Genomic DNA, 23828 nt, shown 5'->3' with positions numbered 1-23828 from the left:
AGACCCACTGTTTCCTTTTAAAGTTACTTTGCAAATGGACAATAGGTACAACTCTACATGCTTCACAGCCGATCGTAATACATAGGGGTACTGCTTAAAAACCAAATTCAGATTTAGGCCACATTGACTTTTAGAGAGTGTGAACTTGCAGGAACCCCAGTAGGCTGTGCTAGGTTGACTACACTTAAGATATCAGGTTCCCTTCCTGGTGTCACATTTTAAAAGGGATCTTGTCTAACTGGTGCTTGTCTAAAGGACAGCGGCCAGTTGGTATGGGGTCTGGAAATCATGTTACTGTTAACACTTAAGGAACTGGGCACATTTGTTCTCCAACAGATGACTAGTGGGGAATGAGAAGTTTCTTTTAATATTTGAAGAGCTATCAGATAGCTAAGTAATGATTCTTATTTTATGCAATTTTAGAAGGAAGGTTTCTGAAGGACAGATTTTTTCCCTAGTAAAGAAGGAAGACTTTCCTAACAATTCCTATAGTAAAAAATGAAAACATTCTCTAGAAAAGTGGACAGCAGGTAGCATCTCCCAGGGGTGTTGAGCAGAAGTTGCTGAAGCAAGTAGGGGTGACAGAGCTACCGGCACTAAGGGTACCCAGGACCCTGGTGTGGCCACTTCTGCCCTCCCCTGTGAACCTTCCTGCAAACACACAGCCTCTTCTAAGACAAAGAAAGAAGTCAGGGTCCCCTGGGGACCTCCTTCCCCCCTCATTTAGGTATCTTCTTTAGAACCAGTTCCCAGAGAATTTTTCCCTTGTTCACATCACTCTGGTCCTCTGGTCTTGCATTATTTTCTCCCTAATATGCTCCCTGATGGACACATTGTTACCTGTTGAGTCATTTCCTTTTGTTTGTTCCCTCTAGCATGCTTGTCCTAAGGGTGGAGGGGTCTCACAATTGTGGTCCCTGGGCACAGACCAGTGTTCACTGAGCCCAGACTGGTGACTATCATGCAGTAGGCCTGCCATATTCATTCAATGAACTAATGTTTCCCCCAAAGAAACAGAGCACAGAAGTCAGACGCAGCGTTCAGGAAAGAAATTTCAGCAATGTAAAAAACTGTGGAGTGTTCATCAGCTAGAGGTGGATAAAGTAAATGTGGTATAGGCATACAATGGACTATTACCCAGCCTTAGCAAGGAGAAAAATCCTTACACAGCTATGACCTTAAGGACATTATGCTAACTGAAATAAACCCAATACAAAAACCAAATTCTAGGCCAGACGTGGTGGCTCATGCCTGTAATCCTAGCACTCTGGGAGGCCAAGGTGGGTGGATGGCCTGAGCTCAGAGGTTCGAGACCATCCTGAGCCACAGGGAGCCAGAGTGAGACCCTGTCTCTACCAAAAAAAGACAGGTGTTGTGGCAGGCATCTGTAGTCCCAGCTACTTGGGAGGGTAAGGGCAAGAGAATCACTAAAGGAAGAAAAGAAAAAATAAATAAATTTAAAAAAAATACAAAACTTCAAACTAAGACGATTGAAAGCCAGTTGAAAGCAAAACTAAAAAAAAAAAACAAAAAAAATGTTTTTTAAATTCTATATGATTGCATTTATATGAGGTTGCTAGAGTAGTCAAATTCATAGAGACAGGAAGTAGAATCGTGTTTGCCAGGGGCTGAGGGAAGGGAGCTTGAGGTGTTAGTGTTTAATGGGTGTATGGGGAAGACAAAAAGTTCTGGAGCTGGATGGTAGTGATGGTTGCAGGACAATGGGAATGTACTTAATACCACAGAACTGTACTCTTGAAAATGGCAAACAAAGATGTCTGGGAGGCCGAGGCAGGTGGATTATCTGAGTTCGAGACCAGCCTAAGCAAGAGTGAGATCCTGTTTCTCAAAAAAAAAAAAAAACAGCCAGGTATTGTGGCCGGTGCCTGTAGTCTCAGCTATTCAGGAGGCTGAGGCAAGAGAATTGCTTAAGCCAAGGAGCTTCAGGTTGCTGTGAGGTATGATGCCATGGCACTCTATGGAGGGTGACAAAGTGAAACTCTGTTTCTAAAAAAAAAAAAAAGAAAGAAAAAGAAAATGGTGAAGGTGGCTGGGTGTGGTGGCTCGTACCTGTAACCCTAGCACTCTGGGAAGCTAAGGTGGGAGGATCCCTTGAACTCAGGAGTTCAAGACCAGCAAAATCTAGACACCCCCTACTTCCCCCCCCCATCTCTATTAATAATAGAAAAATTAGCCAGGTGTTGTGGTGGACACTTGTGATTCCAGCTACTTGGGAGACTAAGGTAAGAGGATCTCTTAAACCCAGGAGCTTGAGGTTGCTATGAGCTAGGCCAAGGCCACAGCACTCTAGTCTGGGAACCAAAATGAAACTCTATCTCAAAAAAAAAAAAAAAGAGAGAGAGAGAGAGAGAGAGAAAGAAAATGGTAAAGATGGTAAATTTTATGTGTATTTTACCACAATAAAAAAATTAGTCTCTGCTACTGGGAAGGCTGAGGCAGGAGGATTGCCTGGGCCTAGGAGGTTGAAGCTGCAGTGACCTATGATCATGCCATTGCACTCCAGCCTGGACAACAGAAGACCCATCTCTTTTTTTTTATTTTTGAGACGGAGTCTCACTTTGTTGCCCCGGTACAGCGTCATGGCGTCCTAGCTCACAGCAACCTCAAACTCTTGGGCTCAAGGGATCCCCTTGCCTCAGCCTCCCAAGTAGCTGGGACTACAGGCGCCCACCACAATGCCCAGCTATTTTTAGAGACGGGGTCTAGCACTTGCCCAGGCTGGTCTCTAACCTGTGAACTCAGGCAATCCACCCGTCTCCCGGAGTGCTGGGATTACAGGCGTGAGCCACCGCGCTAGGCCTAGGAGATTCACCTCCTTTTTTTTTTTTTTTTTTGCAGTTTTTGGGCTGGGCTGGGTTTGAACCCACCACCTCCGGCATATGGGGACGGCGCCCTACCCCTTTGAGCCACAGGCGCAGCCCTGGAGATCCATCTCTTAAGGATAAAAAAATATGGGTAATTGGGAGAATGTGATCTTCCCAAACTTAGGGTAAGAAAAAGTTGAGAATAATTTAAAGGGTGATAATAGCACTTGAAGGATCTGATCAGAGAGGCTAGGCTACTTCATTTGGGTGGAAGAGCTCAATACAGGCTTTAAGAGTCCTCAGGGAGGCGGACCTATGGGAAAAGAGAACTCAGAGGTGAAGAAAGCGAGCTTATTAGTTTAAGTTTGGCTTTCTGTTTAACGAGGAACCCCTTGAATCTCTTATCAAGACCCCCATTACCTAAGTGGCAACCCCCAGTCTCCGCCTCCCTGCCGTGTCCCTGCCTGCCAGACTGTAGCAAAGGATCCTCAGGAGGCAGAGAAGACTACACCAGAGGGCTCTGGGAGTGAAGCAGGGCCGGGCGGGGCGATTGTGAGGGAGGGTGACTCCTCTGCCCGGCCCAGCACGAGTGTCCTGACCCTGGCCACCTCTGCCAGGCCTCGCACCATTATCCTGGCCCTAACCCCCGCCCCCGCTCGGCCCCGCCCCGGCCCCTTGGCCCCGCCTCTCTCCCTCCCCTTCCCCGACACATTGACCCCACCTCCTCCCCGGCCACGCCCCCTCCGCCCGGCTCCGCCCCACCCTGGCGGGCAGCTAGCAGGAAGCTCGCGGTAGCTCCGCCAACCTCGCGTTCGGAAAGGTGTGGAGGGATTCGGGGGAGCAGGTCACGGTCAGGTCGCGCCTCCCGACTGCCCGGCTTGCAGCCCTGGGTCCACCCCGCCACCATTGGTCGTGCCGGCCCGCGGCTTCCCCTGCCCCGAGCTGGAGCTCGGGGCTCTGCTACTCTGGCCTGGGAGGCGGGACCGGCGGCGCGGCGTCATGCATATGCATGAGCGGCGCGGCGGCGGCTCCATTGTGCCCTCGGAACGGGCGGCGGCGCGATGGCGCGGGCGGCGGTGGCCCCGGGGCGGCGGGCGGCGCGGAGGGCGGGCTGAGCGCATGGAGCGGCGCGGGCCGAGGGCCGCCGCGGCAAGGGGCCGGGCTGGGCCGGGCGGAGGTGAGCGGGGCCCTGGGGGTGGTGCCTGGCTACGCCGCCTGCGGGCAGGTGCGGGGCGGCGGGGGCGGGCAGGTGCGGCAGGTGCGAGCCAGCAGGTGTGGGCTGACGGGCAGGTGCGGCTGGTCCCCCAGGGTGCCCTCGTCCCGCTGCGGTGCCCACGGGGTCTTCACGGCTGAGCTGGGACGAGGGGCTCTGTCACCCACCTGCCAGGACCTGCCACGCGTGCGTCGTGATCTCTGGCAGACACGGCCCCGTGGGTGTCAGGGTCGTCCCACCCTTCCCTGAGTCTTTGTTGCGGGCCGACCAAGGGGTGTAAGCGGCCCCCGAGGTTCTTCTGAGCTGTAGAGTCTGACCGGGCCTTCGCCCCAACCTGGCCATTCCTCGCTCTGGAGCCAGGTGGTCTCACCTTCACAGTATGCCCCTCTGCTCCCACTTACACACCAGCATGACGATGTGGGGGCCCGCGGAGGCCATCACTGACCTGGGAGCCGCGCCGCTCCTGGGCTGGACAACGCTGACATGACAGTCTTCAGCTGTGGGTTTGATGGGGACACCCCTTTACCAACAGCACATACTGAAGCTCAGATGCTGGGGTGCCTTGTCTTCCCTGGTGTCCTGACAACCCCCCCACCCCCTCCACACACACACATACACACACCGGGTGCCTTGTTTACCTCTCCACCTGCCCTGACACTACCACCACCATCCCTGTTCCCTTACTGTCCTGGACCTTCCCAGTTCAGCAGTGCTCTGCCTCCTCTTTCTCCCTGGTTGCCCTCTTGCCAGGTAATAGTCAGTGATAAGTCATTTGTGTTATCACAGAATAGTTCACAGAGATACACGCAGAACATATGATTTGGTCAAAGACCATGATGGTTATGAATAAAATAGACACAGACTCACACCAAGTTCTAAACCTTGAGAGTGGAAACAGGACAAGTGAGGGAATTTTGACTTCACCCAGCTGTACTGACTGACCTCAAGGCCCTTGTCACACCCAGGGAATGGTTGCAGTCTGGAAGTATAAATGAGAAGCAGCAGGTGAGAGAATTGTAGGTGTAGAATTGTGAAGGACAAGCCCAATATTTAGGGAGCATCCCGATAATTGGGATTGATCTCCAAGGGCTAACGACATGAAGGTGGTCATGTTTCTCAGTCCTGTGTGTCACCAGATACCCATTTTATACATTGTAAACTGAGGCCAGCTGAAATATCTCTTAGCTGTAATATCCCACTTCTGGCCATTGCTTATTCCTGGACTTCTTGATGAACTCTGGCATCCTGAATTAGCCCCACACTTAGGCTGGTCAGTGGTTGTGGCCTCACAGGTAGAGGAGACAAGGACTTCTATCTACGTGTGCATATGAGCACCCCACCTTTTGGTGCCAAGGACCCAGCTTCTTCCCCACTCCAGAGCCATCAGTTCTCTGAGACTCTTTGACCCCAGCTTCCCTTGAACTGGAACCTGACCTTGCATTCTCGAAGATAGTGAGTTCTGATTGGTGACCTTTGGGAAGAGTTGCCTGCCACAAGGTTGCCCTCCTGGAGTCTGCCCCGCTTGCTAGTCCTGCTCCTAGTGACCATGCAGGCAGAGAGGTGGCAATGGTGGGAAACTCAGATTGACCAGATACAGCACAGTGAACCAGGCCAACCCAGCGAGTTTTGGGGGTGCACCTAGGGGAGAGAGGTCTGGGTAGTGAGTTTTTTGTAGCTGTTTCTAGAGGGAGAATGTGACCTGACCCCCATAAAGGTGTATGGCCTTCTAGACTGACTTCTATCTAGAGCTACTTTGTTAAGGCGTCCTGGCTACAACTGGAGTTGGGGTTCAGGGAGAGCCTCAGGCAGTAAGCCCTCAAGGTGAGCATAGACCGTGCACAATCTGGGATCTGGGCTCCAGGTCTGTTCCCAGCCCTGCCTCAGAGCAGAAGGTGGGAGGAGTGTGTGTACCCACAGAGTGCCTTCCTATGGCCAGGAGCAGAGGGTCAAGGATATCAGATCTGGGGAGCGGAGGCTTCCCAGAGAGGTGACCAGAGGTGTGAGTTCAGGAGCTCAGCAGGAAATTCCCCTGTATGATGAGGAGTAAGCTGGGGGGAACTGGAAATGCTTGTGGTCTCTGTCCACAGCAGAGAAACATCAAGGGTGGAATTCCCCAGGCCCATGTGACAAAGGAGGCTGCTGTGAGCTCTCCGCCCTCTGCCTGCCCTGTCTCCCTTCTCCCCAGCTCTCTGTATTTCCTAGATCTGAGGCTCTCAAACTGTGGTCTCTGGACTAGCAGCAACAGCATCTGCAAACTTGTTAGAAATGCAAGGCTTAGTCCCAGCCCCTACCAGCTGACTTGGGGTGGGTCTGGGCAGCCTGTTGTCACTAGCCCACTAGCTGATTCTGATGCACTGAAGTTGAGGAGCTGCTGCCCTAGGTGACCTGAAAGGCAGTTGTGCATGGGGCTGGGAGGTCATCTGCTTGTCTGCCTGCCTGCCTGCCTCCCTCCCTCTCCCTCTCCCTCCCTGTGTTTCTGGGTGCAGCAAAGCCAAGCAGGCCAACCCAACCAGCTCTGTGGTGGGAAAAGACTGTCAGGAGACTTCTGAGGAGAAAGAGGGCTGGTGGTAGTAACTGTTTTGTATTGAAACTTTTTATTTTGGGCTAATTGGGGATTATATGCAGCTGTAGGAAATAACACAGGTCCCGTGTATCTTTTACCCGGTTTCCTCCAGTGGTAACATCTTGCAAAACTATAATACAGTGTCACACCAGGACACTACATTGATACAGTCAAGAGCTCCTCCTGTTGCCTCCTCATATTCACACCCACCTCTCCCCTACCAAAGTTATGGAAAGGGAGGAAAGATGAGTACCTTTCTCCCCTCTCCACACATTTAACCTCTGCAATCACTAATCTGTTCTCCATTTCCCTAATTGGGGGGTGTATGTGTGTTAAGAATACCAAATAAAAAGAATCACGCAGCCTTTTAGGATTGGCTTTTTCCACTCAGTATAATTCCCTGGAGATTCATTCAATTTGTTGTGTGTATTGGTAGTCTATTCCTGCTTATTGCATCCAGGCTGTGGATGTACCACAGTTGGTTTAACTGTTCATCCACTGGAGGATCTCTGGGCTTTTTCCATTCTTTGGCTATTACGAGTAAAGCAGCCATAAACATTCATGTACAGGTTTTTATGTGAACCTATGTTTTTATTTCTCCAGATAAGTGCCCAAGAGTGCAGTTGGCGGGCGACTGTGGTAGTGGCATGCTTAATCCTGTAAGACATGGCCATCCTGTTTTCCAGAGTGGCTGTGCATTTTGCATTCCCACCAGCAATGTGTGAGAGATCCAGTTTCTCCTTGCCAGCATTTAGTGATGTCACTATTTTAATTTTAGCCATTCTGATAGATGTGTAGTGATATCTCGTTGTGGTTTTAATTTGCATTTCCCTACTGCCGAGTGATGCTGAACATCTTTTCATATGCTTATTTGCCATCTGTATATCCTCTTTGGTGAAGTGTCTCGTGTTTCTTTGCTTATTTTCTCATTAGTTTTTTTGTTTTGTTTTCTTTTATTTGGGGCATTTTTTATTTGTTCTGAATACTAGTCCTTTGCTGGGTATGCACTTTGCAAATATTTCTCCTGGCCTGTAGTTTGTCTTTTCATCTCAACAGGGTCTTTCATACAGGAAAATTTTTTAATTTTGAGGAAGCCCCGTTTATCAACTTTTTTCTTTTATGGATCATGTTTTTGGTGTCCAGTGTAAAACTCTTTGCCTGCAGAGCAAGCCAAGCAAGGTGGCTCACGCTTGTAATTCTAGTACTTTGTGAGGGCAAAAGTGAGAGCATCACTTGAGCCTAGAAGTTGGAGGCTGCTGTGAGCTATGATTGCCTCACTGCACTCCAGCCTGGACAACAAAGTGAGACCCTTTTTTGAAAAAAGTTTATGATAATGCATAAGAGAAAAATTTTTGGTATCTCAGCTAGGTCAAGAGATTTTTGTTTTTGTTTTTTAAGAGATGGCATCTTACTGTGTTGTCCAGGTTGCACTGCAATGGCATGATCATAGCTCACTGTAACCTCAAATTCCTGGGCCCAAGTGATCCTCCCACTTCAGCATCCTGAATAGCTGGGACTACAGGCACATGCCACCATGCTTAGGCAATTTTTAAAAACTTTTTTGTAGTGGTTCTGCACCTATAGCTCAGCGGCTAGGACCCCAGCCAGCGACTTGGGGGTTTGAACCTGGCCCTGGCCTGCCAATCAACAATAACAACAATGAAAAAAAAACCCAAAATAGCCGGCATGTGGCAGGTGCCTGTAGTCCCAGCTACTTGGGAGGCTGAGGAAAAAGAATTGCTTAAGCCCAAGAGTTTGAGGTTGCTGTGAGCTGTGACACCACAGCTCTCTAATGAGGATGACATAGTGAGACTCTGTCTCAAAAAAAAAACAAAAAACTTTTTTGTAGTGACAGTTTTGCTATGTTGCTCAAGCTGGTCTCCAACTCCTGGCCTCAAGCAGTCCTCCTACCTTGGCCTCCCAAAGTTCTGGGATTCCAGGTCTGGGCCATTGTGCCCAGCTTTCTAAACATTTTATAGTTTTATGTTTTACATTAATTTTGTAAAGCCATTTTGAGTTACTTTCTGTATAAAGTATTAAGTTTTAGTGTTTTTTTGGTTGTTGTTGTTAGCTTACAGATGTCCAGTTGTTCCAGTCCTGTTTGTTCGTTTGTTGGAAAGGCAGTCCTTCCTCCACTGAATTGCTCTTGTGCCTTTGTCAAACATCAGTTGAGGGTATTTGTGTGGGTCTGTTTCATGTTCTCTAGTCTCTTCCCTTGGCCTGTTCCTTTGTCAATACCACACATTTTTGATTGTTGTATCTGCCTTATACATCCATGCTTGGCTGCCTCACACCCCACCCAGCAGGTCTGGGGAAGAGTTTCTGGCTGTTGCCAGGTACCCCTTACCCACAGCAGCACCATCGCAGAGTAGGACAGTGGAACTGGGGTTGTCAGCTCTCCCTTGCCCAGCTGGACCATCCTGGCTCCCAGTCCTGTCACTGCCCAGAATCCAGGAGCTCTGAGCCGTGAGCTCCTGCTTTTTCTGGCCTCTGCTTCTTGGGCAGGACTTGGTCTGGGGGAGGAGACTAGACTAGCATCATCTGAGGTGTGAGGAAGCTCAGACCTCCTTCCTTTCCATCATCCCTCCTCTCCCAGTCCCAGTGCTCATGGGACAAGTGCAGTGGGCAGGTGCAGTGGAAGACCTCTACCTCTCACTGGCTCTGGGCATGGCTCACGCCGTGGAGCCCCTGGGTCTGTATTTGTAAGAGCAGGTGACGCTGTTCCTTTCTCAGTAGGTGCTGTGCTGTGAGTGAGGCTCCTGGTTGGCACACAGGAGCGTCAGCCTTAGGGTTAGGTGGGTGCTGGGACTACCTTCTCTCTTCTGTGCCAGGTGCAGAGGCCTTGTGAGTGCTGGGGTGGCAGAATGGAAATGCCAGAGGTCAGCGTGCCCAAGTGGTGTGTCTGCGTGTATGTCAGCGTGGTGGCCCCTAAGAGGCAGGGATATCCAGGACAGAACAGTCCCTGGCCTCCCCCAAGGCCTCCTTGAGAATCAGCTTAAATGGCCTCACCCAGTGCTGCACCTCTCCGATTACAGCAGGCCGAGGTGGGCGCCGAAGGTGGCCCTGGGGTGTCAGGACCAAGGCAGTGCCCATGAGAGCCCCAGGGAATGTCTGGGTCCACTTCCATAATGAGCTTGCTGTGGCAGTGTGGGAGGGCGCGGCCCAGAACCAGCCTGGAGGTGTGGTCACTTCTGCAGCTGTTTACTAAATGGAGGGAACAAACCTAGCACAGTGGGGGGCAGTCCCATGTTGTCAGCAGCTGGTCCCACCAGGATCAGCTGGCTGCATTCTCTGCTCATCTGCCGCCCTCTGCTGCCCTGTCCTGGTCTCTGAGTCCCCAGTGTACACCTAGCCCCAGCTCTCAGAGGTAGTTCAAGTGACCCTCTCTCATTTAAATACTGGCCATGTCATGGCCCCTTGCTGTGTCTGTGGGTCCCCACCCGTCCACCTATTGTGCTTTGTGTGTGTGTGTGCTCATGTGCCTGCCTTTTGGAAACTCGCTGAGGGTGTCACCAATGGGCCTATGGGGGCCGGGTCTGTTTGCCTGGCCTGGGTGTACCCATATCAGCTCCAGGCAGCACCGCCCCTCACCACCACCACCCCCATGGTGAAATCTGGGCTAGTTCTTCTTTCTCCCTGGTCTGGAGCCCATCTGCTCTGGGGAGAGCCCCTCCCAATGGGAAGGGCTGGCATCTGGACTTGAGTTGCTGCCCCCTCCATCCCTCCCCACAGGCCAGTCACCATGCCCCTGCATTCCCCCTCTTGGCTTTCCTGGCCCCAGAGACAGGCCTCTTCCTCCCTGGTTACCTGGACTGTTTAAGAGTAGGCAAGGCCTTGACTAGGGCATCCCCTCCACTGGCCCTCTGTCCTCTACCTTAGGATGTTTTAAGGGGCTCCTGGTAACCAGGTGCTCTCTAGCCCCCAGGTGCTGTGGGGCTGCCAGGATTCTCCCTGGCTTTGTGTGGACATCTAGGCCTTGGTGTAGGATGGAGGGTGTGGGAAGTATTTGGGATTAGGAAATCTGTTTCCAGGGTTGACCCAGCAGCTCTGCCTGGCAGGGCCCAGGTCAAAAAGGTTTCATACTGGCTTTCAGGCTTGGTCTGCAAGGTCAGCTGCCCACTGCCCAGCCCTCCAGGGCCCAGAGGTCCCTGCCAGAGGAATGGATGAGGCCTGGGGCTCTGGGCTTCCTCCTCGCTGCTGAAAAGGTATCTTGGCTGCATCTCAACTAATATCCCTTCCCTTCTGTCTGGCAGCCAGAGCAGCTGAGTCCCAGATAAGCACTGACAGACCCGGCCTATAGGCTGCCCTGTCGCCAATGAACTCCATGAACCCCATGAAACCTGCCTTGCCCCCCACACCACATGGGTGAGTGTGGGCTGCTCTACCCGCCTTCGCAGGCCCTGGGTGGGGCAGTGTTTCTGGAAGGTCCTGGGCTCTTTGGCACCTATGGCCTCCTCACCCAGGCCTCATCAGCCTCTCTCTCTTTAGTGATGGTTCATTCGCATATGAGTCTGTGCCTTGGCAACAAAGCGCCACTCAGCCAGCTGGATCGCTGTCTGTGGTCACTACTGTGTGGGGAGTCGGCAACGCAACACAGAGCCAGGTAGGCAGCCATCTAGGTCCTACCCTCCAGGAGCGAGAGCCTTGGCAGAGCCTAGTACTTTCTTAGAGCTCCAAGACATAAGGAGGCTAAGAGGTAAGGATGGGGAGGCCGAGGCACGAGGACAGGGCCTCCTGAGACTCCCAAGTCTTTGGACACTGGTTCTCCTTTCATACCTGCTGTGGAGCATCCTTCTGTGTTCTCCCAGCCTCCACAGACCACCCTGACCTGACCTGTGGGCAGCTGCTTCCCCCTTCTGCAGCTTCCCGCCCCCTGCGCTGCTCCATACTTGCCAGGCCTCTTAGTTTTTATCACTTTAGAGCCACTACTTAAAGTGAGTTGTCTGGCTGCTTCCCTTTAGTGATTCCTGATTCTTCGTAGGTTTTAGGGAACCCCATGGGCCCTGCAGGGAGCCCCTCTGGTGGCTCCATGATGCCTGGCGTGGCAGGTGGCAGCTCTGCCTTGACTTCCCCGCAGTGCCTAGGACAGCAGGCATTTGCTGAAGGCAGCACCAGCAAGGGATACGTGCAGCAAGGCGTGTACGGCCGTGGGGGCTACCCTGCGGGCCCCAGCTTCACCACTGGGTAAGCAGGTCCCTCCACCTGGCAGGTGTGCTAGGAGCAGTTGACCTGGTAGATACCTCAGAACCATGATGCTGACCAGTTGGATGTTGCCTTTCTGCTTTCCACGGGCTCCAGCAGCTACAGTGAGAGTCTAGGAAGGATGGGCTCTCTGTGGGTGCTGCATGCCCCAGGGTAAGCTGGGCCTGGCCCTCAAGAGCCCCTGCAGAGAGTGTGGCAGTCCAATGTCTCTTACAGGTATGCAGGTGGACCAGGAGGCCTGGGCCTTCCCTCACATGCTGCACGACCCTCCACCGACTTTACACAAGCAGCTGCTGCTGCTGCTGTGGCTGCTGCTGCAGCCACGGCCACGGCCACAGCCACAGCCACGGTGGCTGCCCTCCAGGAAAAGCAGAGCCAGGAGCTGAGCCAGTATGGAGCGGTGAGTCTACATCCTTCCTAGCAGCTCCCCTCTCATAGCAGCCAGCTTGAGACTGGGGGTTGGGACTCAGCATGGCAGTGGGAGTCCAGGGATAAGCACAGAATGTGCCAGGGACTTATGAGGACAGGGAAAGAGAGATGATAGGAAAGGAGATGTGTAGATAGGGCCCTGGGGTGGTCTGTGAGAGAGTGTAGTGCTCACAGTGGTGAGTGGGTGGTATGCCCATCTTTTGGGTGCCATCTTTGTGGGTGGGGCCTGGACCAATCTTCTTTTTTCTCTTCCCAGATGGGGGCTGGACAGTCTTTTAACAACCAGTTTTTGCAGCATGGAGGTCCCCGGGGGCCCAGTGTCCCCGCTGGCATAAACCCTACAGGCATGGGAGGGGTGATGGGTCCCTCTGGCCTCTCCCCCATGGCCATGAACCCCACCCGGGCAGCAGGAATGACACCCTTGTATGCAGGGCAACGCCTGCCCCAGCATGGGTACTCTGGGCCTCCCCAGGCTCAGCCACTTCCCCGACAGGGGGTCAAGAGAGCCTACTCCGAGGTGAGTGTTAAGGTCACCATGCCTGGGGCCCTGGGTGCTGACTCTCTCACCCAAGCACCTTCAGAGCTGTGGTAAGAGGAGGCGTCTGCACGTGAGAGAGAATGGCCTGTTCCTGACAGTGCCACAACAGAGTTCCTAAGAGGACCAGGAAGCCCCCACACCCCAAACCCCATGGCACAGGAGATGCTGCTTTGCTTCTGGAACTGGGTCCTCTGATACTTCTCTCCCCTTGGGCATTTTGCCTCTTCCTCAGGTGTATCCAGGGCAGCAGTACCTGCAAGGAGGCCAGTATACGCCCAGCACTGCCCAGTTTGCGCCTGGCCCTGGGCAGCCCCCTGCCCCCTCCTACCCTGGGCATAGGCTGCCACTGCAGCAGGGCATGGGCCAGTCCCTGTCCATGCCTGGCCCCGTGGGACTGCACTACAAGGTAGGGCTGGCTCCACCAGGCCCTGTTCTGGGCCCCATGCCAAGTGCTTTAGGACACAGGGGACCTTGAGACAGTCTTGCCCTCAAGAGCAACAGGCTGGCTGAGGGGGATGGGCTTCCAACCAGTGCAGGAGCTGCTCCTGAGATGGGAGGTCCAGTTCCAGAACCTGTGGTGGAGATTTGATGCAGGGAGCAACAGGCAGGCACCCGATATATCTGAAAAACCTTTATGGAAAAGTGTCCCCATTCCCTCTGCTCGCTGTAGAGAAGCCCAGTGAGGGGACAGGTTCTCACTGCCAGCTATTAACCCTGTCTGGGTGTGGGAGTGGGGGTGGAGTGCACCTGGGTCTTCCCAGGTGTGTGGGGTCACTTCTTTCTCCTCAGTGGTGATGTTTTTACATTATGAAGTCATTGATGTTCCCTGTTGATTATTTGGAATATACAAGAACATAAAGACAGGGGGCCCATTGGGGAGCAGGCTGGAGCTCCAGGCGCATGCGGTTTTCTCTCCCGTAGCCCACAGAGCAGTTCAACGGGCAGGGCACCAGCTTCAACGGGGGCAGCATCAGCTACAGCCAGCCCAGCCTGAGTGGGGTAGGGGCCCAGATGGGCCGGGAGGCTCATGGGGTGGGCACACGGAGAGAGGGTACCCAGGCAGGAGGAAGGGTGGGTGCCCAACCAGGCACCTGTGGGGCTGCCTCCTACCTACCTTTGTTCTTGTGGTTCTCAGAGGCTGCTCATGAGCAGACTCCACCCCCACCCACCCTGCCATTCTACCTTGACTATTTGTGCTTAAACCTACAGCCTGCCCGTTCCATCCCGGGCTACCCCAGTTCCCCTCTGCCGGGAAATCCCACACCACCTATGACCCCCAGCAGCAGCGTCCCATACATGTCCCCAAGCCAGGAGGTCAAGTCTCCCTTCCTGCCCGACCTCAAGCCCAGCCTCAGCTCCTTGCACCCATCGCCCTCTGGTGAGTCTGTCTATTCTTGGGATGACAGTGGTGACAAGGCCAAGGGGGCATGGGGAATCCTGGGACTCCAGCAAGTCCTGCAGGAAGGAATAGCTGCCAGATTCTTAAGAAAAGACAAAGATTCCATCTTAAAGACAAATCACTTCTTGAATCTTCTCTCTAGAAAAGTACCCATGTGTACATTTTGGCCTCCCCATCTCTCTGAAAGCATGGAAATACCTTCTGTCTGGGTTGGGTCATGTTCCCCTGTCGTAGTTTAGGGGCCACTGGGCTTGGAGACTGGGGCAGGATGGAATATTGGACCATTAGTCCAGGGTCTTAGGAGAGAGACCACAGCCCCAACACCAGGGCAACTCAGGCCTGCCAAGCAATGCCCAGCAGGAGGGGTTCCTGGCACCAGGATCCCTGCATCAAGGGTACCTGGGGGTCAACTACCCTACTCTAGTGCCTGGGAGACCAGCTTGGGCTCTGCTCCCAGGAAGTGGGCCTTGTGACGAACTGCGGCTAACCTTCCCTGTGCGGGATGGAGTGGTCCTGGAGCCCTTCCGCCTGCAACATAACCTGGCTGTGAGCAACCATGTCTTCCAACTCCGAGACTCCGTCTATAAGACCCTGATGCTGAGGTGAGCCCCTCTGGCACCTGCCTGGCCCCCGTATGTCCTCCATGCCTCCTGGCACAATCTCAGTCCCATGTTCCTGAGCAGACCTGACCTGGAGCTGCAGTTCAAGTGCTACCATCATGAGGACCGGCAGATGAACACCAACTGGCCAGCCTCAGTGCAGGTCAGCGTCAATGCCACACCACTTACCATCGAGCGCGGAGACAACAAGACCTCACACAAGCCTCTCTATCTGAAGCATGTGTGCCAGCCGGGCCGCAATACCATCCAGATCACTGTCACTGCCTGCTGCTGTGTGCGTGCTCCCAGCAGGGCTGGGGGGTGGCATGGAGGGCAGGGCTGTGTAATGGGGAGAGCAGGCCCCCACTCTCAGATCCTGCCACTGCCTACTTTATGGCTGCCTGCTATACCCTGTTGGGGGTGTGGGGCAGGGCAGGACTGGGCTTTATTTTTTAAGTAAACGGATGCTCCTTGTTCTTTGTAGCTTCCATTTTAATCTGTTCTTGCCCTTTAAGAAAAGGGATCCATTGTGATGCCTGTGACTCAAAGGAGTAGAGCACCGGCCACCTCCAGCATATGTGGCGGGCTCAAACCCAGCCCCAGCCAAAAACTGCAAAAAAAAAAAAAGAAAAAGAAAAGGAATCCAAAGCGGTGCCTGTGGCTCAAAGGAGTAGGGCACCAGCCCCATATGCCGGAGGTGGTGGATTCAAACCCACCCCTGGCCAAAAACTGCAAAAAAAAGAAAAGGGATCCAGTTAAATACACCTAGCTGTTTTCCAGTTAGAACAAATTTACTAGATTTGATATTCACATTAATGATGTAAGAGAAACCAAGCTGTGCAAAAAGCTCAGGGAGCTCAGGGTCCCCAGTGCATCAGGCAGGCATCACCTGGTTTTAGCCAGCCAGTTGTGAGGGCCCTGGAGGGACAGCTCAGATCCCGCGTTCTGTGGGTCTGTGGGACTTGGGAGGGTTGAACACAGACCCAGTGTCAGTTACAGTGGCTGTGTGAGCAGGAGACAGGGAGACTTCAGGTGATAGTGTTCTGACAGTGAGGTAAGGACTAGGTGGTGGTTGAACAGCAAGTGCAGGAAGCACAGCACAGCTGTAGAGGTGGCTGTGGAAGTGGGTGGGAGCATTGTGCTACCTAACTGAGGCCAGGTTCACTGGGCTCCCAGGGGAGAGGCAGCAGGTGCCCAGCCTGAGTGTCAGCACTCAGAGGAGGACAGGACCCAGCTACTGAGGAATGTGGCTGGTCTGGCCTACATCCATTGCCCCATCTTACTCCGCCCTCAGCCCCTTGGCCCTCCCTTGCCCCAGCACCCCTTGACCACACACACCTTCCCTGGCCAGCGTCCCCCTGCCTGCAACCCTCATGACATCCTTTTGTTCTGTTGTAGTCCCACCTCTTCGTGCTGCAGCTGGTGCATCGCCCGTCTGTGCGCTCTGTGCTGCAGGGCCTCCTTAAGAAGCGCCTCCTGCCGGCTGAGCACTGCATCACCAAGAGTGAGTGTCCCTCCCACCCCTTGGCCACTGGACAGCCTGTCCAGGCACCTCGCCATGTCACACACATACATCTCTTCGGGCAGGTGGCTCTGCAGTGGGGGCAGCGGTTAGCTTCAGGTGGCCCTTCAGAGCTGTACCTCAAGCAGTGACTGGGTCCCTGATTGGCCTTCCCGTTGACAGCCTCCCCATCCTGGGGACTTTTACTCAAGTCCTTTCCCTTGTTGATGTCAGTAAAGCGGAACTTCAGCAGCGGCACCATCCCTGGCACCCCTGGGCCCAACGGAGAGGACGGGGTAGAGCAGACTGCTATCAAGGTGTCCCTGAAGTGCCCCATCACTTTCCGCAGGATCCAGCTTCCCGCCCGCGGTCACGACTGTCGCCACATACAGGTGTGTGGCTATTGCAGAGCATTGCCAAAGTTTGTTACCATTAAAGTATTTTGAGCGGCGATGCCTGTGGCTCAGTAGTGCGCCAGCCCCATATACTGAGGGTGGCAAGTTCAATCCCAGCTCCGGCCAAACTGCAACAAAAAAATAGCCAGGCATTGTGGCGGGCACCTGTGGTCCCAGCTACTCAGGAGGCTGAGGCAAGAGAATCGCTTAAGCCCAGGAGTTGGAGGTTGTTGTGAGCTGTGACTCCATGGCATTCTACCGAGGGTGATAAAGTGAGACTCTGTCTCTACCAAAAAAAAAAAAAAAAAAGTATTTTGAGCTGATACATGAGCCTCATTCTCTGGGGCAGGCTTAGATTCTGTGTGCCTCGACCATCAGGCTGACAGAAAGGCTGGCTGGGGGCAAGTGAACCTGACTTCCCTGAGGCTGGGTGGTTTATTCTTCTAAATATGATCTTTTTTTTCCTAGCTGCTGTATTCATGGGGTTCCAGTTTTTAAAGTTATAGGGTGCAGGGTGCAGTCTTCTTTCTGCCCTCCCTCTACAGGTGGCCACCCACCCCTCCATTTCTGGTTACACACTGGCAGCTTCTGCACAAACTGCTCTGTGCTGGTATTTTTCTTTTTTATTTATTGGATCGCGGTGGTGTCACAGCTCACAATGACTGAAAACTTTTGGGCTTAAGCGATTCTCTTGCCTCAGCCTCCCAAGTAGCTGGGACTACAGGTGCCGGCCACAATGCCCAGCTATTTTGTTGTTGTTGTTGTTTAGCAGGCCTAGGCCAGGTTTGAGCTCACCAGCTCCAGTGCATGTGGCCAGCGCCCTAACCACTGAGCTACCGGCGCTGAGCTGCTGAGAGGCCTCTTGTGCATATGAACAAGACACTTGTCCCTGAAAACAGACCACAGAGTGGCCAGATCTTCCCCGCCCCATCCCATAGTTACAAATGTTCTCTCTACCTTGTCTTGCAGTGCTTTGACCTGGAGTCATACCTACAGCTCAACTGTGAGCGGGGTACCTGGAGGTGCCCTGTGTGCAAGTAAGTCTCAGAGACGTGGCATGTGATTAGGGAAGGGCCCTTAGAGGCTTCATGGGTGAACCTCTAAACATGTCACCAAACACACAAAGCTGGTGGAAGAGGTCATAGCACAGGCCAGACGGCGAAGTGCAGAGACCTCATACAGGGTGGCTTTACCCAGGGCCATCTTACCCTGTCACTTGTGCAAGGTCACTTCATACAATCCACACAGGGTCATCTTGTACCATTGCCTCATGCAGGGTTGCCTTGTGCAGGGTCACCTCAAGCAGTCGATGAGGCTGAGAAATGACAGGTCTGGTGCCCAGGTGAGGTTGGCTAAGGCCTCTGAGCTGTGTCCCTGTGTTTTCTATAGCAAGACAGCATTGCTGGAGGGCCTGGAGGTGGACCAGTACATGCTGGGTATCCTGATTTACATTCAGAAGTAAGCGTCCTCTTCCTGTACCCCCAGCATCTGTGGCTACCAGAGGGCAACCCCAGGACCGGGTGGGGGATGCCCCTGCCGAGTGCCAATGTCCAGTCTCTTTCCACCACTCAGTGTGCTCGATTCCAGGCCAGAGACAATGTCGTGTCCGACCTGAGCACAGAAGGTCCTGGGTGGCAGCGAGTGTTTGAGTGGAGGGGCTGGAAGCTTGCTCGGGGCAGGCAGCAGGGCAGGAGGTGACCAGCCCCCGTGTCCCTGCCCAGCTCCGACTACGAGGAGATCACCATTGACCCCATGTGCAGCTGGAAGCCGGTGCCCGTGAAGCCCGACGTGCACATCAAAGAAGAGCCGGACGGGCCGGCTCTGAAGCGCTGCCGCACCGTGAGCCCGGCCCACGTGCTCATGCCCAGCGTGATGGAGATGATCGCAGCCCTGGGCCCTGGTGCAGCCCCCTTTGCCCCCCTACAGTCCCCCTCAGCCCCTGTCCCCAGCGACTATCCCGGCCAGGGTGAGTACAGAGGGCCCAGCCTTGAACCTCAGATGACTCTGGGTGAATGATACATCCTCTGCAGATCAGTCTTCTCACCTGAGAGTATGGCCACACAGGCCAGGCACCCAGTGTCTAAATGTTCCAATCAGAGTGTGCTGCGGGGTACCCATATTCCTGCACGTGCAATCCTCAGGGACGTGGTGGTGCAGGCACATTCTCGGCCATGACTCTGGGAAACAGGCAGAGGGCCTTCCTCACTTCCTTCCCCAGTTTGGAGTAAGGAAACCCTTACTTTCTTGGCTGCAAATTGCCACACACTGGCCCCTTGAGGGGACTCCATCCGAGCCTTACCCACATGTGTGGTATATTTGGTTGTGGCAGGTCCCATTCCTGCAACTTCCAAGGCCTTCACTCCTAGGAATATTCCAAGGCCAGTTCCCCCTGGCAGCAGTGAGAGGAAAGTCCCTTTTCAAGTAGCAACTTCCAAAACTCCCGGTGCTGTTTGTGGGTGAGCACTGCTACCACCCACCACCATAGCCAGCCTCCTTCCTGGCACCTCTGCTAGCAAGGACCTTCTCCACCCCTCACCCAGGCCCTGCCTCTTCTCTTGCAGGGTCCAGCTTCCTGGGATCTGGTACCTTCCCTGAGTCTTTCCCACCCACCACGCCCAACACCCCAACCCTTGCTGAATTCACCCCGGGGCCAACCTCCATCTCCTACCAGTCTGACATTCCCAGCAGCCTCTTGACTCCAGAGAAGTCTGCTCCCTGCCTCCCAGGCCAGGTCAGTGTCATCCTGAGGGGCAAAGGGGACAGTGTCCCCCGAGGAAGCCCTGGGGCTATTTGAATAAGTTCCCTCTCTGTCTTCAGATGACACCAGCTGGTCACTTAGACCCTACCCATAATCCTGGGACACCAGGACTGCACACCTCCAACCTTGGGGCTCCTCCAGGTCCCCAACTGCACCATCCAAACCCTCCCCCAGCGTCCCGGCAGCCCCTGGGCCAAGCAAGCTTAGGGCCAGCTGGCGAGCTGGCCTTCAGTCCTGCCACAGGTGTGATGGGGCCCCCCAGCATGTCTGGGGCAGGGGAGGCCCCAGAACCAGCTCTGGATGTGAGTATTGAGCCCTGAGCTGGGGAGCATGTGGGAGATAGGGCTGGGGGTGGTGTGTCCATTGTCCCCAGGGGCCACAGTCTTGTAGAGGACAATGATCCCTTTGGGAGAGCCGCTCCTTTGTTCACAAATTGGGCACTGGAGTAATGTGGGGGTGGGGGCACAAGGGGATGTGCCATGTGTGTTGAGAGAGTGGCCTGGCTCTGGAGCCAGATGCCGGAGTGGGCCTGAGTCCTCAGGAAAGACCAGGCTGGAAGCTGCCAACACAGTTGGCAGCAGTTCTCAGCCTGTGGGTGACGACACACAGGAGCTGTATTAAAGGGGTGTAGTGTTAGGAAGGTTGAGAACCGCTGCTCTAGAGTCTGGCCTGTCTGATTGTTCAGCACCTGACTCACAGGTGCTGTAGGAGTCCAGACTCATAGCCTGAAAGACAGGTGGCTGTCCCTGGACCATAAAAGAAATTCACTGAAGTTCAACATGGAAAAAATTAGAGCAGCTCAAAGCAGAAAATTCTAGGGGCTTGGAATTCTGCCACCTTGGGGAATCACATTGGGGATCCCCTTGCAGGCCTGTGTACCCCCCAGTGTGTAGGGGATACAGAGCAGCTGGGCCACCCCAGGAGAGCACCTTGATTCCTGGTAGTGTCGAACAGCATATCATGAGTTATTCCTAGTCCCAAAGCAGCCCTCTTCAGGGAGATCCCAGGCTGCCACATGCTCTCAGCCTGGGGGTGGGAGGAGCTGCTCAGCATCCCCACTGGGCCTGGGGACAGGTCCAGAATGCAGGGCGACGGCAGGATGGCTTTTAATATAGTCTGCTTTGTCCTCAGCTGCTCCCAGAACTGACCAACCCGGACGAGCTCCTGTCCTACTTGGGCCCACCTGACCTCCCTACAAACAGCAATGATGACCTGCTCTCTCTCTTTGAGAATAACTGATCCTGTGTTAAACTCTGGCCTGGCGGGGCCATACTCACAGATATCACCACAGCCCTGCCCCTCATGCCCAGCCCCATGAGACACCTGGTGGTCCTCCCTGAACCTCTCCCCAACACACACCTGGAGCCTGGGCCTCCCGCCACTGCCAGCCCTGCCCATGAACCAGAAGCAGCCTCTGCCTAGAGGGAGGGGCTCCCAGGGCAGAGCCCTTGCCACCCTCTTCCACCGGGCTCACTGCTGCAGAACCATTCTTGCTGGGATGCCCCTGCCCAGCCGCGTCCATACACACGTCACAGCCCCAATCTCACGGCCTTGCACCTCGTTCCTTCACCCCTGCCTGCTCCCACCCAGCCTGCATATTGTCCAGCATTGACCCTTCTGTTTCAATTCCTCAACCAGACAGAGCTGGCCATGTGGTGGGGTGAGGTGACTCTGTCCCCTAGGTCCGAGGGACTGAAAGCCCCTGTGCCCAGCAGCCCAGCTCTTGGAACCCCCTGGATGCCAGCCACCTGGGGGCTTGGGGCTCTGGCAGCCCAGCCGTGTGTGGTATCAGGTTTCCCACCGCCCCTGAGCTCCAGCAGCCTGGCAGAGACTGCAGGCAGGGAGCTATAAAGCACAACAATGTACATAGTGTAGAAACACGAACAGCTGGAAAAGGAGGGAAAAGCTATTAAGTCAGCATGTTCCTGTCGTACAGCCCTGCCCTGTGTGTTCTGCTCCTTCCTGTGCGCAGACCCTCAGGAGGGACCTCTCATGAGGAGGAACAGCAAGCTTCGGCCCAACTCGGGGTGGGTGGGCTTCCAGACTCAGCTCTGTGTAAAAATTCTCCAACGGGCTGCTCTCCCAAGTCCCCCTTTTCTGTGAAAGTGAAGAATTAGTACAGCTGTGTTTTTTAAAGCCACTTCTCGCCTCTACCCTGCAGGCATACCTGGGTGGGGCAGGAAGAAGCCACTGCATCTGTTGGCTCAGGGCCCGAGCCCGTGTGAGCAGGGCCCTGGGCCCCGTCGTGTCTCCTGTCTGTGCTGATCTCTATTAAAGGACTCCCTCTTGGTGGGTCTGACGAGTCCCTCCTTTGTACCCCCAGGGGCTGTGGTGTGCCCAGGAGCCAGCAGCTTGTCTGGAGATCGAACCTCTATGCCCACAAGGCCTGTGCTGGCTCTAGGGGTTTAGGTGACCTTTGGATGGCTCTCAGGCCCCAGGTCAAGATCTGAGTGTTGAAAGCCGAGGCTCAGCCATTCCCGCCCCTTGGTAAATTTCCTTTTCCCTGGAATTTTCCAAATTGGCTTCAATTGGAGTGCTGTTTTGTGAACTGCCTCAGGCTTGCCTAGAAGAGACATTTGCCACCATGTCACCTTCCCTGAGGGTACCCTGGGACAGAGTACCAACTATCCGGTGGCCCCAGCCCAGCTGAAGGTCTCACCAGCTCTGGGCTTTGAACATGGGGAACTGCTATCTGCTTGCTTCCCTTCCAGAGTTAAGAGGTGTATCCTGGCCACCATCTGCCTGTCAGCTTGGTCCTCTACTCTTCCTGTCCTGGGCCCTAAAGGCCTTCCCATCTGGTGGGAGAGGCAAGAGCTACTGGGGAAAATAGGGACCGTGGGGAGTGCCTGACACCCTTAGGCCCATGGTGAAGGCCTTGGCCCACCCCATGCTGAGCTGGAGGCAGGTGTTGGTCTAAGGCAGCTCAGCGCTACAGGGCTGGGAGGGAGGGAGGTGTCCAGTGTGGGCAGGAGCCTTGAATGCCATAAACATTTGAGACCACACAGATGGGTGCCCTTGTCCTTTTACAAAGCTTCTGTTTCCAGCTTTTCTGTTCTTTGCCGAAGGAACAGAAGTGGAGAAAAGTGAAAGGAGCAGCCACAGGCACTCTCTGGGCCAGAGATGGCTGGGTACAGCCCCACTCAGCCAGTCTGTCTGGGGCCGTTTCTGATATGTCATGGGTGTGCTGGGCATCATGTTTCTCTGTCCCAGGAATGGAGAACCCAGGAGACTGGGACAACCAAAATGCTGTGAACGACCAAGAAGCCCATCCTCAGGTGGATATGTGATTGAGGGAAGACTCCAGAACATTATAAAGCAGTGAACGGGGACTGCAGCCCTGTGGCCCATCATGAGTACATCTCAGAAATAACAGGAACTGAAAAAACTTGATATGAAAGTTCATTTCAGGCTGAGCACGGTAGCTCACACCTATAATCCTAGCACTCTGGGAGGCTGAGGTGGGTGGATTGCCTGAGCTCAAGACCAGCCTCTAAATGTGGGTGTTGTGGCAGGCACCTGTAGTTCCAGCTACTTAGAAGGCTGAGGCAAGAGAATCGCTTAAGCCCAAGACTTTGAGGTTGCCGTGAGCTATGACACCATGGCACTCCACAAAAAAAAAATACAATATTATGCTGTTTTTGTTTAAAGACAGGTACTTTGTCACCCAGGCTGGAGTACAGTGGCATTGTCATAGCTCACTGCGGCCTCCAGCTCCTGGGCTCTTGTGATCTTCCTACCTTAGTCTCCCAAAGTGCTTAGATTACAGTCATGAGCCACCATACCTAGCTGATGCTATTTTTTATAAAACTCAAAATCAAACATGTATGAGGTCATATGTGTATGCTAAAATTGATAAGGGAATCCACACAGCACCGTGCTTACCTGTACGTCTAGTACAGGGCTGTGTTTACGGAAGGGCTAAGATGAGGGTGAGATTCCGGTCCTCAAAGTCAATAGTGTTTCACTTTATTATGTTGCTGCTGGGGTTTTTTTTTTGGAGACAGTTGCACCCTGTTACCAGGCTAGAGTGCCATGGTGTCAGTCAGCCTAGCTCAGCAACCTCAAACTCCTGGAGTCAAGTGATCCTGCTTCAGCCTCCCAAGTGCTGGCACTATAGGCACCCAACACAATGGTTGGCTAATTTTACTGTTTTTAGTAGAGATGGGGGTTCACTATTGCTCAGGCTGGTCTCAAACTCCTGAGCTCAAGTGATCCTCATGCCTAGAGTTCTAGGATTACAGGCAGGAGCCACCTCGTGCTGCCTGTTAGGCTGTTTATGTTACACACTTACTGTATACTCGCCAATTATTATATGATTTAAGAAATTAAAAGTTGAGGCCAGGCACGGGGGCTTACATATCCTAGCACTCTGGGAGGCCAAGGCAGGTAAATACCCTGAGCTCAGG

The 23828-nt window shown here is 53.9% G+C and overlaps 1 protein-coding gene across 9 annotated transcripts; it reads left to right on the top strand.

Moving 5' to 3' along the window:
• Positions 1-3563: 3563 nt before the first annotated feature.
• Positions 3564-21711, top strand: ZMIZ2 (zinc finger MIZ-type containing 2). 9 transcript variants are annotated; one of them, XM_053608950.1, is made up of 19 exons: positions 3678-4002; positions 10855-10966; positions 11090-11204; positions 11583-11785; positions 12020-12203; positions 12489-12749; positions 13003-13176; positions 13692-13769; positions 13980-14148; positions 14594-14771; positions 14853-15063; positions 16167-16272; positions 16504-16661; positions 17634-17701; positions 18054-18122; positions 18386-18630; positions 19226-19395; positions 19482-19724; positions 20554-21711. In XM_053608950.1, the coding sequence occupies exons 2-19, from the start codon at positions 10917-10919 to the stop codon at positions 20659-20661; spliced, it is 2790 nt and encodes a 929-aa protein (XP_053464925.1). In that variant the 5' UTR covers positions 3678-4002; positions 10855-10916; the 3' UTR covers positions 20662-21711. The 9 variants fall into 9 exon arrangements, 8 of the variants coding, with proteins under 8 accessions (XP_053464923.1, XP_053464929.1, XP_053464922.1 ...); XM_053608951.1 differs by having other exon boundaries at positions 3679-4002; positions 14627-14771; XM_053608948.1 differs by lacking the exon at positions 3678-4002 and adding an exon at positions 3564-3645 and having other exon boundaries at positions 13692-14148.
• The last annotated feature ends 2117 nt before the right edge of the window (positions 21712-23828 follow it).

Source organism: Nycticebus coucang, chromosome 11 (genome assembly GCF_027406575.1).
Source record: "Nycticebus coucang isolate mNycCou1 chromosome 11, mNycCou1.pri, whole genome shotgun sequence".
Classification (NCBI taxonomy): domain Eukaryota; kingdom Metazoa; phylum Chordata; class Mammalia; order Primates; family Lorisidae; genus Nycticebus; species Nycticebus coucang.
This window is presented reverse-complemented; position numbering and strand designations above follow the sequence as displayed.